The sequence below is a fragment of the Rhynchophorus ferrugineus genome, unplaced genomic scaffold (genome assembly GCF_030347505.1).
Source record: "Rhynchophorus ferrugineus isolate W39M unplaced genomic scaffold, kcgeb_rfMv2 rfM2, whole genome shotgun sequence".
Lineage (NCBI taxonomy): Eukaryota > Metazoa > Arthropoda > Insecta > Coleoptera > Curculionidae > Rhynchophorus > Rhynchophorus ferrugineus.
In genome coordinates this window covers 17,165,122-17,179,265 of record NW_027472581.1, presented here as the reverse complement: position 1 = coordinate 17,179,265, position 14,144 = coordinate 17,165,122, and the positions used below count along the sequence as shown (strand labels likewise).

Below are 14,144 nucleotides of genomic sequence, written 5' to 3'. Positions count from 1 at the left end.
GTGGACCTGGTCAATTGTTGAATGCTTGTTAATAACCAAACTGGTGTGTTGGTATTAGGTTCTTTTCTCTCTATGATCGGTTTTACTCTTTTCAAAAACCTTAGATATTACCGGCAGCAGCGATATAGGTCTATATGCCTTTATTTCGTTTGGTACTAACACTATTAAAGAATATAAAATAATATTTTGTCACCTTTCAATAACTACTACTACGAAAAATGTACTACTTACTACGCCAGTTTAACTATTTATAAAAAATAAATATTAACTGTCAGGTAAATAAGCGGATGAGACCTGAAGAAAATTATTAAATCATTTTCCAAATGAAATATCAGGGGTTTCCCACAAAGATCAAAATTCCTGAGTGATTTACAAATGTTTTTATGCTTTCTTTCAGTTCATTAACTGTAGATAACAAATATTAGTTCACTCAAACTGACACATAATATACTAACTTTGATACATCTTGCGTCGCATTTTATTATCAATGGAAATTGAAATGAATTTATATATTGCAATATAATGTAAATTAATCTATATGTAATAGAACTCAGGCAAGGTCCAAATACCAAGTATAAACGAGTTTAAGTTGTTTTTAATTGCTGGATAAGATATTTTTAATAATACTTCAATTAAATATACGGAAAACATATTAATTACCTGAAATGTATTAATGAGTAAGGGTTTTACTAACGGACATGAATTAATACATTAAAATATTTTATTCGCTATTAATTGTATTTTGTTTTAATGAAATAATTGAAATCATTAGGAAAACTTCATTTTACATATATACGTACGTCATGCTATAAAATCTTAACGTAAGGGTAACATTTTTAAAATTACTATTTGTACTTAGTACATAATACATTTTGGTAATACGACTTAAGAAAATAACAAAATATTTATCAAACCAAAAATGCCAATACGCAACCTACAATTGATAAACGTCAACATCATTAAGATAAAACGAAGAGGCTAGTATAGTTTGAACTTTGACATGGTTGAGAAGTAATCTTTTTAAGTTCTTAATGTATCGCTAACAATGAAAAACCTGCAACTGATCACTTTATTGTGTTTTCTATATTATATTAGAGCTGATGGTAAGAAAAACATTGAATTAAAGTTACTATAAAAATTATATAATAAGAGAACATATTTATATTATTCCAAATTATTGCATTTTACTTTATTAATTTTTATTGCTTTTAGTTTTAATATATCTCGGATTTTTTTTTATTAAAATACATATTACATAAAAGTATCAATTTTAATTTCAAAGTACCAAATAAAATTCAAATTCTCAGATTCCTCAGCCAAAGCAGTCGATCCACAAACGACTCAGGAACATGAGAAAAAGCTCAGCGAATATGTTAATGTTATCTTGGAGCACTACAAACAAGAAAATCCCGTGGGCATCCCAGGAACCCCTATCCCGGATCCATTACCAATCCCGCCGCTAAGTCAATCATTTAGTGTTGGCAGAATGAACTTTCGTGATATGCAGTTGTACGGTTTGAAAAAATTTAAGGTGGATCACGTGGTTGCCAACTTGGCGGATATGAATGTAAAAGCAGGGATACTTTTTGACAAATTGGACGTTATTGGAAATTATACTTTGAGGTAGTTATTGTTTTGGAAGTTTCCCAGAAGAGATTGATTTGGTTTAAATTTTTAGAACATGGCTTTCAAGCGCTCAAGGGAACTTTACCGTAAAGCTTAGTCATGTTTTCGTAACAGCCATTGCGACGTTAGAAGTACAACGAAATGGCTCGCTGGAAGCTCAAGACATCAAAATGGATATTACGTTCAAAAATATGGACATGGATTTTCGAGGGCTCGGATTTTTCGCGACAATGTTTCAAGTAAGGTACCAAAATAGTCAATAGAGCTCAATCCTGATTTTGATCGATAATTTGTTAAAGTAAATTTTATCCTATTTTAGGGCATAATAAATTCTGTAGGAACTTTTGTCTTTGACTCCATTAAGCCCTTTATGCTAAAAGAAGCCAACACTAATATCCGAAATGACATCAATAAACAAGTATCGAAAATATCCCAGAAATTCCCGAATTCAATATCACCATTTGATCAGTTAATTTCTGAGGTACGAAAAAAAGTTCGCAATATGGGTTATGACCCTTATAAATTACCAGACTATAACAACAGTGTTGGTGTTTTTGATATTTACCTTACCCACACATGGCTGAATGGTCTTTCAAGCTTTCACAGGTTTGGCATGTATATATACAATTTTAAGAGATAATATACATACACTTTTTCATTTTAGAACAAAAGATATCATTGTTGAACTGCGAAACAAAACAGTGCATACATTGCTTGAAGTAGGCACCCAAAAACTTGTTGGTACTACTCATTGGGAAGTTTCATTAGTTGCTGGTATAATGTCAAGATTAGGAATTGCAACTTTCAGCGTAGAATATGTAAAGGTAATGAATTAAATATAATCAATAGACCATTAATTACAAACATTTGCAAAAACTAGTGAAAAATTAATGGTGATAAAAATTGCTTCTAATTGTATGATTCGCAAAAGACCAAAGGATTGGAAATTGTTTATTCGATTAACAACTCTGAACTAGGGATGCCCGAAAAAATATCGATATTTTTTCAAAAAAATTAAATATACTTTAAACATTATAAAAAAAACATTTCAATATTTTATTTTATTATTCAATAAATATTTTGAATTGGTATTTAATTTTAAAGGTTTTGGTATTTTAGTACTTTTAGTAAAAAATACACCCCTACTCTGAACTATAGTAAACTGCGACTTCGCATTGATATTAGATTTTTGCACATCATCACTACATAATTCTTTAAAATATTTTCTACGAAAAACCCGTACAAACCGCTGTAAGTAAGCTTGGTATTTAAATTTTTTCTTAAAACGTACCTTTCATAGATAATAATGTTATAATGTTTTATTCTTTCGTTTCTTCAAATTCTTTAAACCCCGCTAAACGCTTAAAAGTTCAGTCAAAATTGAAGTCAATCCATCGATTATTTTTCGATTTTTTCAGACAGAATCGAAGCTACATTTATACATATTATACGTAAATTGATTGAATGAATTATTCTACTAAGTTTAAATCAGGATTTTTTTTTGTAACGATGGTTACCAAGGTAGCGTAACTATTACGAATTGACTTTCAATGTAATTTTTTTTAAGTTTCAATCTTATTTCTTCCTCGGTCAATCTACCATTCCCGTGATATATATTTCCTATTCACTACATTGATTTCCATTTTAATTTAAGTTAGAAAATTCATCTCGAAATACTTTCATATGTCATAAAATATTCATAATTATTAATATTTCATTGTTTGTACTTATGAACTGTCTGGATGCATATTTACATTGTTACTATCTATGTTGAAATTTTCTAAATACCTTCACAATGGTGGATCACATTTTTTAGACAACGCGTATGACAGTGAATAAAAACTTAAGACTACATCTATAATCACTGTTGAGTTATTCTAATTTTTTAAAAAAATATTATATTACAATATATTGGTTATAACTATATGAATGCATTTTTAGGTGCAAATAAATGCCAGTCAGAGTATGGATACGAGAAAAAGGCCATCTTTAGATGATATTCAAATAGAAATAGGAAACATTCAGATAAGATTTGATGGACTTGGTACAATGGACTATATTATAGAATTTGGAATAAACGTAATACCCAATCTACTTCGCTATCAAATCATGGATGCCATAGAAAAACCAATAAAAGTTAAGATACAAGAGGAATTAAATAAAATAAACGTGGAGCAGTTGATAAAAGATAATGCAGAACGATTAGAAAATGGTGATGGTTTTTCTGATTTTGGGAACCTTTTGTAAAATATAGTATAATAAATGTGTAAATATTTTTCTTAAATATAAACAATGGAGATATTTCTGGGTAAACCTTCTCGAAGAATATTAAATTAGTAATAACAGATAAATGAGAATAAACAAAATAAAACTACTATATATATTAGTTATTACATCTAAACATATACTCCTTATAGAGGTTATATGATATTACCTGAATGTCACAAAAACAGAAAAGTATACTTAATTTGATTTATTTAAAACCGTAGCCCTAAAATATATTTATTGATAATAGATTTTAAAAAAGAACTTAAAGCACAACACAGATTTATATATGTTGTTTAAATCATTTGTGTGCTTGTGCTTTTTTTCGTGAATATCAAGAACTACTTACGTCACTTGTCAAAATCAAAATTGGTATCATTTATGTCAATACATGTTTATTATTACTTAGTGTTTGAAGAATATTTTGGTTTTTCCGTGAAAACCGTTTGAAAGTTTATTAACACAAAAAAATATTACGCATCGATTGTATTTGACATTTGGGACATAGTTTTGTATCGGTGTGTGATATCCGGGTAATTCAATGTCGTAATTCGCACAAGTTATCGGTCGTCGTTGGTTTTTATCTTCTGATTTAGCGTCATAATAATCGCAGACAAGAAACTAAACACGAAAATGCCAGCGCCTAAACAGCGTAAAATTGCCGTAATGGGCTACCGTTCAGTTGGGAAATCATCCCTGACAATTCAGTTTATTGAAGGTCAATTTGTTGATTCTTACGACCCTACTATAGAAAACACTTTTACCAAAACTGTCCGAGTTAATTCCCAAGATTATGAAATAAAACTAATGGATACAGCTGGTTTAGATGAGTATTCATTATTTCCCTCGCAATATAGCATAGATGTACATGGATATGTTTTGGTATATAGTATTACCAGTCAAAAATCATTTGGTGTTGTTAAAGCATTATATGATAAACTCTTAGATATAACAGGAAAAGTTCAAGTCCCTGTAGTTCTTGTAGGAAACAAGACCGATCTTCATTTGGAAAGGCAAGTATCGTCAAATGAAGGAAAAAAGCTTGCTGATGAATGGAATGCTATATTCATAGAAACATCAGCTAAAGAAAATGTGTCTGTTTCTGATGTTTTTCATGCATTATTAACAGAAATTGAGAAGGCCAATGGAAATGCAGGTGATAAAACAAATTGTTCAGTATCTTAAAATTTTAGAATTTAGGCAAAATATTAGTCTGTAAGAACAAATAATGTTTGTGGGGGGATGTAATTTATTAGGATTACCAGCTGACAGTAAAACTGTAAAAGACAGGGTGTTAAAACATCGTGCATTAAATAGTTAATAAATTTAAATTTTACTTAATAAGAAATATTTGGGTTTAAAATTAAGTTTTGTTTTTTTATAATTTCACATTCACACACTAGACAAGCTGTAAATATAGTGTTACCGTAGTCATAATATTTTATAATGGGCCTAATCCTGTATGTATTAAATATGAAGAACAAGTTCAATATACCAGTCAGTACAAATAATTTTTGAACAATATAATTTGTCTTCAGTTTAATGTGTATTCGAGTTGCACATATTCCATACAAAACTTTTACTCTGTTATATTTGTGCTTACAGTCTGTAATATAAGTTCAGATATATCAATTTTGTTGAAATAACAATTGAAACTAATAATAATTAATAAATTGTGATTTGAGATCCATTATAAACCAGATTTCATAAGTATTTTCTCTATTTTTATTGTATGCTGGCCATATGTTTTTACATTGTTTAATGGAAACAATTATGTAAGTTTTGTCAATATTAAAAATGTAATCATAGGAAGGAAAGTTAACAATATTGTATGAAATAACTAATAAAGTGTTTTATTATTTATTTATTGTTAATAGTGTGTAGTATACAAAATAAATTTAAAAAAAACTATGTTCAACAATGTACATGCTGGAAATGAAATGTCATTTCCTATATAATTATTATAGAATAATGTGTTCTGCAGCCATAGGTTTTATATAATTTCACATATCTATCTGTGTATTTATTTTTTAGGTACGCTACTATTGTTGGGTTAATTTAAGTTTGTTGATACAGTTAGATTATTGTATATATTATTTATTATAGTTTTACAATCCTGTGAATGTTATTTTAAATAAAATTTCTACATTTGACAATAATTCGTTTTTTTACATAATTTATCCAGCGATATGATTGAAACCTATTACTCAAATTGATGTATGGATGATGTCTTTTGTATACAATACAATTTATATATTTATTAAAGCATTAATTTAGTTACGTTGTACCTATATTAAAAACCACTTAATTTTAGTATAAGCAATTAAATATAAAATTGCATTTTCATCAATATTAATTTTTCTGAAACTTAACCTAATTTAAAAACAAATAATAAATAGTATATATGTACAGCAAGTGTCGTTAAATTGTCAAAAGTCAAATATGATTATTTAATTACAAGAAGAGAAGAATTAAGGAAATTTTTTTTGGAAGTTATAATGTTCACTAGGAAAATAAAGTTTCTTACAACCGCTAATATTTCACAATTTCGAAATATTGCAAATAAAACGATCGATGAGATTGTAAGAGTAGATCATGCTGGAGAACTAGGGTATGAAATATTTTGATTATATCAAGTTTATTAGGCTTATATTATTATTATTAGGAAATAATTTACCTTAGGGCAGATCGTATATATGCTGGTCAAATGGCGATTTTAGGTAGTACTTCTAAAGGACCATTAATACAACATATGTGGGATCAAGAGAAGGGTCACAGAGCCAAATTTGAGGAACTAATAAAAAAACATAGGGTTCGTCCTACTGTTATGACACCAATATGGAATGTAGCTGGATTTATGTTAGGCGCAGGTAACTCAACAGTAAATTCTTACAAATGATCTTTTAACCCCATCTTAATTAGGCACGGCACTATTGGGTGAGAAGGCAGCAATGGCATGTACTGTTGCTGTAGAAACTGTTATTGTAGAACATTACAATGATCAGTTGAGAACTTTACTTCAAGATCCAGAAACTAATAAAGAATTAATGGAGGTTATAACAAAATTTCGAGATGAAGAACAGGAACATCATGATACAGGTAAACTGTAAAATATACTTGATGTTAAATTTATTTTATGTAAATTAAATTTGTTGTAAACTTGCTCCGTATTGTTTTATTACTGATCATTTAATTTTTAGGCATTGATCATGGGGCTGAACAAGCACCACTTTACCAATTATTGTCTAACGTGATTAAAACAGGATGCAAGACTGCTATAGCTATTTCCAAAGTAATCTAATATCGAGTCCAAACCAAATTAATTATATTACAAATAAAATTTGTATAGTTTTATTTTTATTATTTTATTGTTTCAATTAGTTTAAAATATTTATTTTATGTACATATAATAAACTATGTATTGTATCTTATATTATTTTTACAAATTTTACATTTATGCATTCACTAATTCATATTTCCAAAAAAAAAATTAACAAAACCAGATTTAATCACAGTGTTATCCAGGTAGTATATTACTAATATGCAGAATAGAATTTTCCTAAAGTTATTTGTTTTCACAAGGCATAGGCAAGGCTACCTATTCCTATTCTGGCTGGGAAGTTGTGCACAAACATCTGATACATTATAATAATATATTATCTTTCTATAGACTTCAACAGGAGCTAGAAAGTAGTAAATTATAAAGCATAATAGATAATATGCATAAGAAATATGTTTAGGTATAGAAAAAATAAGTGTTGTTTAAAAATACCAGACTGGTACGTTTACAAATAATAAGTCGTCCCGTTGTCCATATGAAAAGCATACGGCACCATACCACAAGTGAATTCAAAAATTTGGTTGGCTGGCTTGGTGGCGTAGTGGTTAAGGCGACAAGGCGGTTCTCTTACTGTTGCGATGATCGCGGGGGCATGGATATAATCTATATGTATGTCTTGTATAAAGACATTTACTTTATAGGCAACAAGGATTAACCAGCCCAGTCACACCAATAACCAGTAAGACGGTGTGTCTTTCTAGGATGGTCTGTAATTGGTCATCAATTAGTCGGTAGACTTAATGCCGAGGACCATGGTTGGGAGTCCACATTAAAAAGTAGTTTCGGCCCAGATACACCCTTGTTAGCAAAAACGATAATTTAAAATATATAAAAAAATTCGGTTGGATAAGTCGCCGAATTAATTTATATAAACTGAAATTGTGCAACTGATACTATAATTTTACAAAAGTTTGTTGGCACTGTGATGCATTGTTTCATTTATAGAGTTCCAAAATTTAGGAAATGATACCATACAGACTACACAAAAACTTGAGTAAAATCAGTGCATACTCGGAAGATCAAAGGCATATTAAGGTACTCTTAATATTTATATAGAATTTTATGAGTTATTTAAGTTATCCACACACGACGTGACCTTCATTTATAATACTATGTATGATATATTGTAAAGCATAGAACATATTGTTCAGTGACACAACATGAAGGCGGCAAAATTGGAGTATATTTTTTACCGAATTCGTTTAAATTTAAATGGCATATTAGTTGGGATCATGCAAATTTTCGGAATGAGAATTAACTAATTTTTACATTTTTCTTTGGATTTCGTCGCGTGAATCACTTTACTCATCAGTTTTCTTATAAAATTTCGAATGATGACTACCGAGCCCGCCTTCAGTTGTAAATTGTTCGGTGGTAAACCAGGCACATCCAAGGAATTTAAAAATTCAGTTGGATAATTAGTGGCTTCATATTCGTTTGTTACACAGTAAATAGATTTGAATGAATACAGAGTATCAACTATTTCATTCTGAATTATAACGTTAAGTCATCCACATCTTAATTCTTAGCCGCCAAAGTTGCTCGCTCACTGAACCATTTGTTATTCGTCGACAGGAACGCGACCATTACGGATAGTCAGCAATTACTTGAATGGAGAATCAGCATATGGGTCACTCAACAATGTAACTCTAATGTTTGCTGTCAGTTGAAGTTTCTTCACATAGCGCCACAGATTTGATGCAAGCGTTTATTTCATCGGCAGCAGTCGATCTTGAAATGACTGACAGTGTCTAGTAAAATCATTGCGCCACCAAAAATTATCTCTTGTTCATTCAAGAGCTTCCAATGCGTATTTGTGCGCCATTGTGCATACGTCCCAGATGATGATTTTTGAGACTATTAAAAGTTGCCATTGCAGAGTGCTGAATTTTCTGAATTCAGAAAATGTCGTGATTCTGGTGTTTCGCCACGAAGCAAGGAATGCAATGGCTCTGGTGGCTCAACCAATAATGGCAATTTCACTTTTCCATTAAGGCAGCACAATCCAGGCGTTCGTCCAGCAAACATTTAATACACTAAACTACGTTCATTAGACCCACGCAAACGAAAGGGTGCGAGCTGTAGTCAATTGTGCAATCGTATAGAAACGCACTTCGAAGATTATCTCGTTATGTTCGATAAGCACTATGATTTCTCGTTTTAATCAAGCCGTCTCACGGGGTGCCTCTCTTGTGCTGAGAAGCACGAAGTATGGCTCTATTTCTATTATTATATTCTCGATTTGTCGTTGTTCATCAGTTAATTGATTTGCTATAATTAGTTCCGTAGCCTAATTCATAAATTATACAGATATTTCTATGTTTTGTGGCCTAATTGCATTACTGTTCTGTTGGAAAATATTAGATCCTCTTAGTCTCGGCATTATTAATAAAAATTCTCAAACAAAATTTTCCCATTTTTACAACAAATCACAGACAACTTTCGCGACGAAAAAGTGAGACCAATCGATTTGACAGTTGTCATTTTGTATGGGAAAATGGTTTTCCTTCCTATTTTTCGTCAATTTTCCAATGTTATTTTGATATTCTGGACGAAGGTAAATCCAAGAAATCAAAAACCTTGAAAATTGGTCCTATGTTTGAACAAACCTGAGTTTGTTTCCTATATTAAAATTATATTGCTACTAGTCGTTGCCGACTAACTTACACATTGGTCCTAACTTACTCTCTAGCCTAATAACATTTTGCTGCTTTTTTTTATTAAATACATCTCCTTATACTACACGAGATCAAATGGTTTGATTCTTTTGAGCCTGTGTCTTGTCCTGGTGTTATTAAGAGTTGTAACAAAGTTTCAATATTAGCATGAGAATATAGTCTTGATTTTACTCAGTAACTATGCTTCTTAGGACTTTGTTTCGGAAAACTTATATTATATTCACGTTACTATTTACGGAACAGCTCCATAACTGAATTGCGTATGTCCGTATGGGTTTTAATTTTGCTTATGTAATAATAATTTATGTACTGATAATTGTTTCCATATTTCTTCTAGTTAATCGACACATTTTCTTATATTTCAACTCTTTCCATTTCTTTCTTTCTTTTAGACATGTATCTTTCAGCAAAGTTTTGCATCAGTTCCTATTCTGATGATACTTATAGTTATTGGTATTTGTGGACTCTGATTATAGGTGAATTGCACATGCACATATTTAGAGTACATTTATTTATATTGTAACTGGCCCGTTGTGATTTTCTGATTACTTCTTCATTTATAATACAATGGCAGTATCATCAGCAAATATAGCTATCGTGACAATGGAAAAGTGCCTTGGAGTGTATCGCATTTGTAAAGTAGGTAAATAAAAGGCCTAAAATATTTCTTTGTTGTACGCCTACTCTAGTCCCTTTGTATTGTAGAGTAGACTTCCTTTTCGTCGTGCCAAAACTTTTTTATATTCATAGGACCTGTCAATGATATTTTTGTCTGACCCGTTTTATTCTTTTTAACAGGAATTTTTCAAGTACATTAGCAATTAGCAGTGGGGCGTTTACTTCATTTGGTGATTATAACAATATTAGCCACCTTCCAAACGTCTTGGACATGTTTTATAATTCCCTCTTTTGGTAGTTTTTGCAAGATTTGTATTTTTAAATCTTTTGGATTTCTTACAATAAATAATAGAATATTTCAAATATTTTCATATTTTTGAGCACCTACCATTATAACCAATGGTAATGAGCATGGAATTTTGCATTATTTATTATGTATATAATGAAACACCATCTGTACTTACACAGACAGCAATATGAAAGTGATGTATAGCAAAATGAGTTTGGAGATGATTGTCAAAATCTAATACAAACCTAAAACTTCCTTGAAAGGTGGCTAATGTAAAGCAGCTTCGTCTAATACAGTTTATGGATAAGCCAAAGCCATGGAAATAAGTAGGATACATTGAAATAATGGCCAATAAGAATGTTTACTTTGATTTTTCCTTTTTAATGTTCGGCTGGATTTTTAGAGTTTCATAATGGGAACGACAAAACATACTTTACATACATACCACAAAACTACTCTTTTTCAAAAAAACTAAAAGTTCCAGTGCAAAGAAAATTTGTAGCCAAAAATATTCTACCTTATCTGAAGTATGGTTTGATTTCTTCGTTTAAAACTAACCTTATTTTTGAAAAAAGAATTGTGATAAATACATTAATTTCTTGTATAATATACGTAACGCACCACAACAGAGAAATTATTAATTAGTAAAATCGCTCCAAAACAAAAAAAAAACCAGCTTTGCAACGATTTATATTTAATAGATGCAAATAGCAATTTTTAATTAATATCTTTATAATATTGAAGTAAATTATAAAGAACAAAATAAAAGAACTGAAATATAGTAATAAGTATAAAAATTATGTAACAATATACATATATATACTATACACCACAGACTGCTGACGTCCAAATTGAATATTGTACCATTACGATTTTGGTGAGAATCAATTATTTATTAAATTATAAATTAATATTAAAAATGATATTATAAAACTAAACAAAGGGCATTTGAAATTCTATGGCACATTGCATGAAAAAAAAAATGAACTTATACCTAAAAAACAATTGATATTTTTACTTAAAAACTTATTACAGTAAATACTCTAAAAAAAGATTATGGGATAATTTTATTTGGTAAATCTAAGTTATATAAAACAATGATCCAAAATAATTTTCTACCAACTCAATTGATTCAAATTTTTAAAATTTTATCACAGATCTTATGAAAATCTTAAAACAAGTAAATAAAATTTCAAAGAAACCAAAATCCAAATACAGTCCAAGATCACACACAAGACCACGAACACAATTGGCTATTATGAAGTTAGTCGCAAAGGCATTAGTTTTTAACATAGTTTATGAGACAAATAGCTTCTTTATTTACCCAACTTTATATAGTAATAACTCATCACAAAGCACTATTAAAGTTTAATAAATTGTTACGGAATCTGGGACTTCTGTCAATCTGTGTTTAATATGTTATTTGAGTAACAATTTTGCAGTGGTAACTCTTATAAATAATATAAAAATTTGCACTTTACGGTAAGGCATTTTTTACTTTAACATTTGACATTTTTTTTCTCTAGAGAAGCTATTAAACCTAATTATCTCATAGTACCCAACTGTTCTTACCTATAGTAGTAGTTCCATAGAAAAAATTAAGTTTGTATAAAATGACATAGTTTCACAGACTTGATACACTAATCTTGGACTATTAAAAATGGACATCAACAAACCATGCTATAATTATTTATATACAACTTATATATATATCCTTAAATTATAAAATGTAGTCTTTGATAATAGGAGAAGGCAAGGCACATCACACCCTTTTTTTCTTTACCAACTCATTATTTTCTGCAAGGGCTTTCCTCTTTGTAGCTTTCTCAATTTTCTTTTCCTCAACTGTCTTCTTAAGCCCTTTCATCTTTCTGGTTTGAATGCTGTTAATATTCTGTTTACCAACATGTATACGTCCATGTGTAGTACCCAATTCATCTGTACTGATATTCTTCTTCTTTGTTAATTTCAGTTCCTTTGGTTGGGTACATGCCTCTTTCATCAGGTCTTCAGTAGGTAATTTGGTTCGCCTCAGGGTAAAGTCAATTCGAGGACCTACAAAAAAAAATTCTCATCAAAAACTAGTATCAAAATGTATTTCTAAAACTAATTCCTTAATACTTTCCTATTTCTTCCAGTTCCACCCTAGGAATTCTTTGCCCTGATTTTTTGAAAATGATTTTGTATGATCTAAGAGAAATTTTACCATCAGGTGTAGCATTAAAATTTATCGAATGTTCAATGCCTTGTAATCTAATGGCATTCACAGTTTCTTTATGAAAAAAGTCTATAAATATTGACTTTAAATGCTTCAGCTCTTCTGACTCCTCCCACAGTGGCCCATTAAATAAAAGGCAGGGTTTTACACCTAACATAACCTTTGACGCAACAAAATTTTTTAGCCCTTCATATTCTTCAACATGGAGCTCAATCATGTCCAATAATTCATTATTAAACATTCTTCCGATAACCAAATTATCTGGTCTCTTCTTACTGTGACTACCCATAACAAATAAGGAACTGTCATATTTTTTACATAAAAATTCAACTTTAGTTGCATCTTCAAAGACAGTGATATCATTGCGCTTTGAAAGCTTTTGGCCTTCTGGTTTTTTTAAATCATACATATCATTAAGAACATATCTGACTTTGTCAGAAGTCTTCCGACCTTTTAAAAAAATTGCCTTTTTGGGTCCTTCAATTACTTGTGGTTCCTTCTTAAGAAGAATTTTTTTTCCCTTACGTGTGGTAGGTTTTCTAAAAATATATACATATATTTGAATATAAAATTAAGTTATATGTAATATAAGATATTTTGTAATGTAACTGTATAATATAGAATAAATATATTTATAACCTTATTTTATATATGTACAAACCAAAATAAAACTATTGCATTATATAAATAATAATATATATACCACTATATAAAAAATTATAAATATATTACCAGAACATAGACTACACGATGTGAACTAACAATAATAAAGAAGTATATTGTCGGAAAGATGTAAAATAGATCTTTTTTATGGAAAAACGTCGCAAATACATTTTTACTTACACCACACGTTGTAAAACTGACATAATTTTGTTTTTATATCACTTTTTTACGACAAAATATAGTTCAACTTATTCCACAAAAATATCTCAACACGTGCTGACAAGTTAATACCGCTGTCCGGTTATACCAACTTAAAGAAATGTCAAACAATTTGAAGCGCTGAAATTTAAACTCAAAAGATATTTTAGTAACTGTAATTTATAAAATGGTATATATTGATTATTTGTGATTTTAATATAATATAGGTAACATATTAACGTAATAATA

General features: G+C 29.7%; 4 protein-coding genes across 4 annotated transcripts; 3 read left to right on the top strand and 1 right to left on the bottom strand.

Annotated features, from left to right (window-relative positions):
* Window positions 1-946: 946 nt before the first annotated feature.
* Window positions 947-4,001, top strand: LOC143190014 (uncharacterized). The gene is made up of 6 exons (XM_076394066.1): window positions 947-1,103; window positions 1,308-1,623; window positions 1,679-1,865; window positions 1,946-2,232; window positions 2,291-2,450; window positions 3,568-4,001. Exons 1-6 carry the CDS (start codon window positions 1,046-1,048, stop codon window positions 3,871-3,873), a joined length of 1,314 nt encoding a protein of 437 aa, XP_076250181.1. The 5' UTR covers window positions 947-1,045; the 3' UTR covers window positions 3,874-4,001.
* A 262-nt stretch (window positions 4,002-4,263) lies between these two features.
* On the top strand, window positions 4,264-6,050 carry Rheb (Ras homolog enriched in brain). The gene has a single exon (XM_076394068.1). The coding sequence runs from the start codon at window positions 4,525-4,527 to the stop codon at window positions 5,074-5,076; it is 552 nt and encodes a 183-aa protein (XP_076250183.1). The 5' UTR covers window positions 4,264-4,524; the 3' UTR covers window positions 5,077-6,050.
* Window positions 6,051-6,203: 153 nt separating this feature from the next.
* Window positions 6,204-7,322, top strand: Coq7 (ubiquinone biosynthesis protein COQ7, mitochondrial). The gene is made up of 4 exons (XM_076394067.1): window positions 6,204-6,502; window positions 6,574-6,761; window positions 6,814-6,990; window positions 7,092-7,322. Exons 1-4 carry the CDS (start codon window positions 6,390-6,392, stop codon window positions 7,190-7,192), a joined length of 579 nt encoding a protein of 192 aa, XP_076250182.1. The 5' UTR covers window positions 6,204-6,389; the 3' UTR covers window positions 7,193-7,322.
* A 4,174-nt stretch (window positions 7,323-11,496) lies between these two features.
* Window positions 11,497-14,003, bottom strand: Non3 (Ribosome production factor 2-like protein Non3). The gene is given in 3 exon segments (XM_076394072.1): window positions 11,497-12,871; window positions 12,924-13,573; window positions 13,878-14,003. Coding segments are annotated over 3 exon segments (966 nt in total). The 5' UTR covers window positions 13,901-14,003; the 3' UTR covers window positions 11,497-12,578.
* Between the last annotated feature and the right edge of the window lie 141 nt (window positions 14,004-14,144).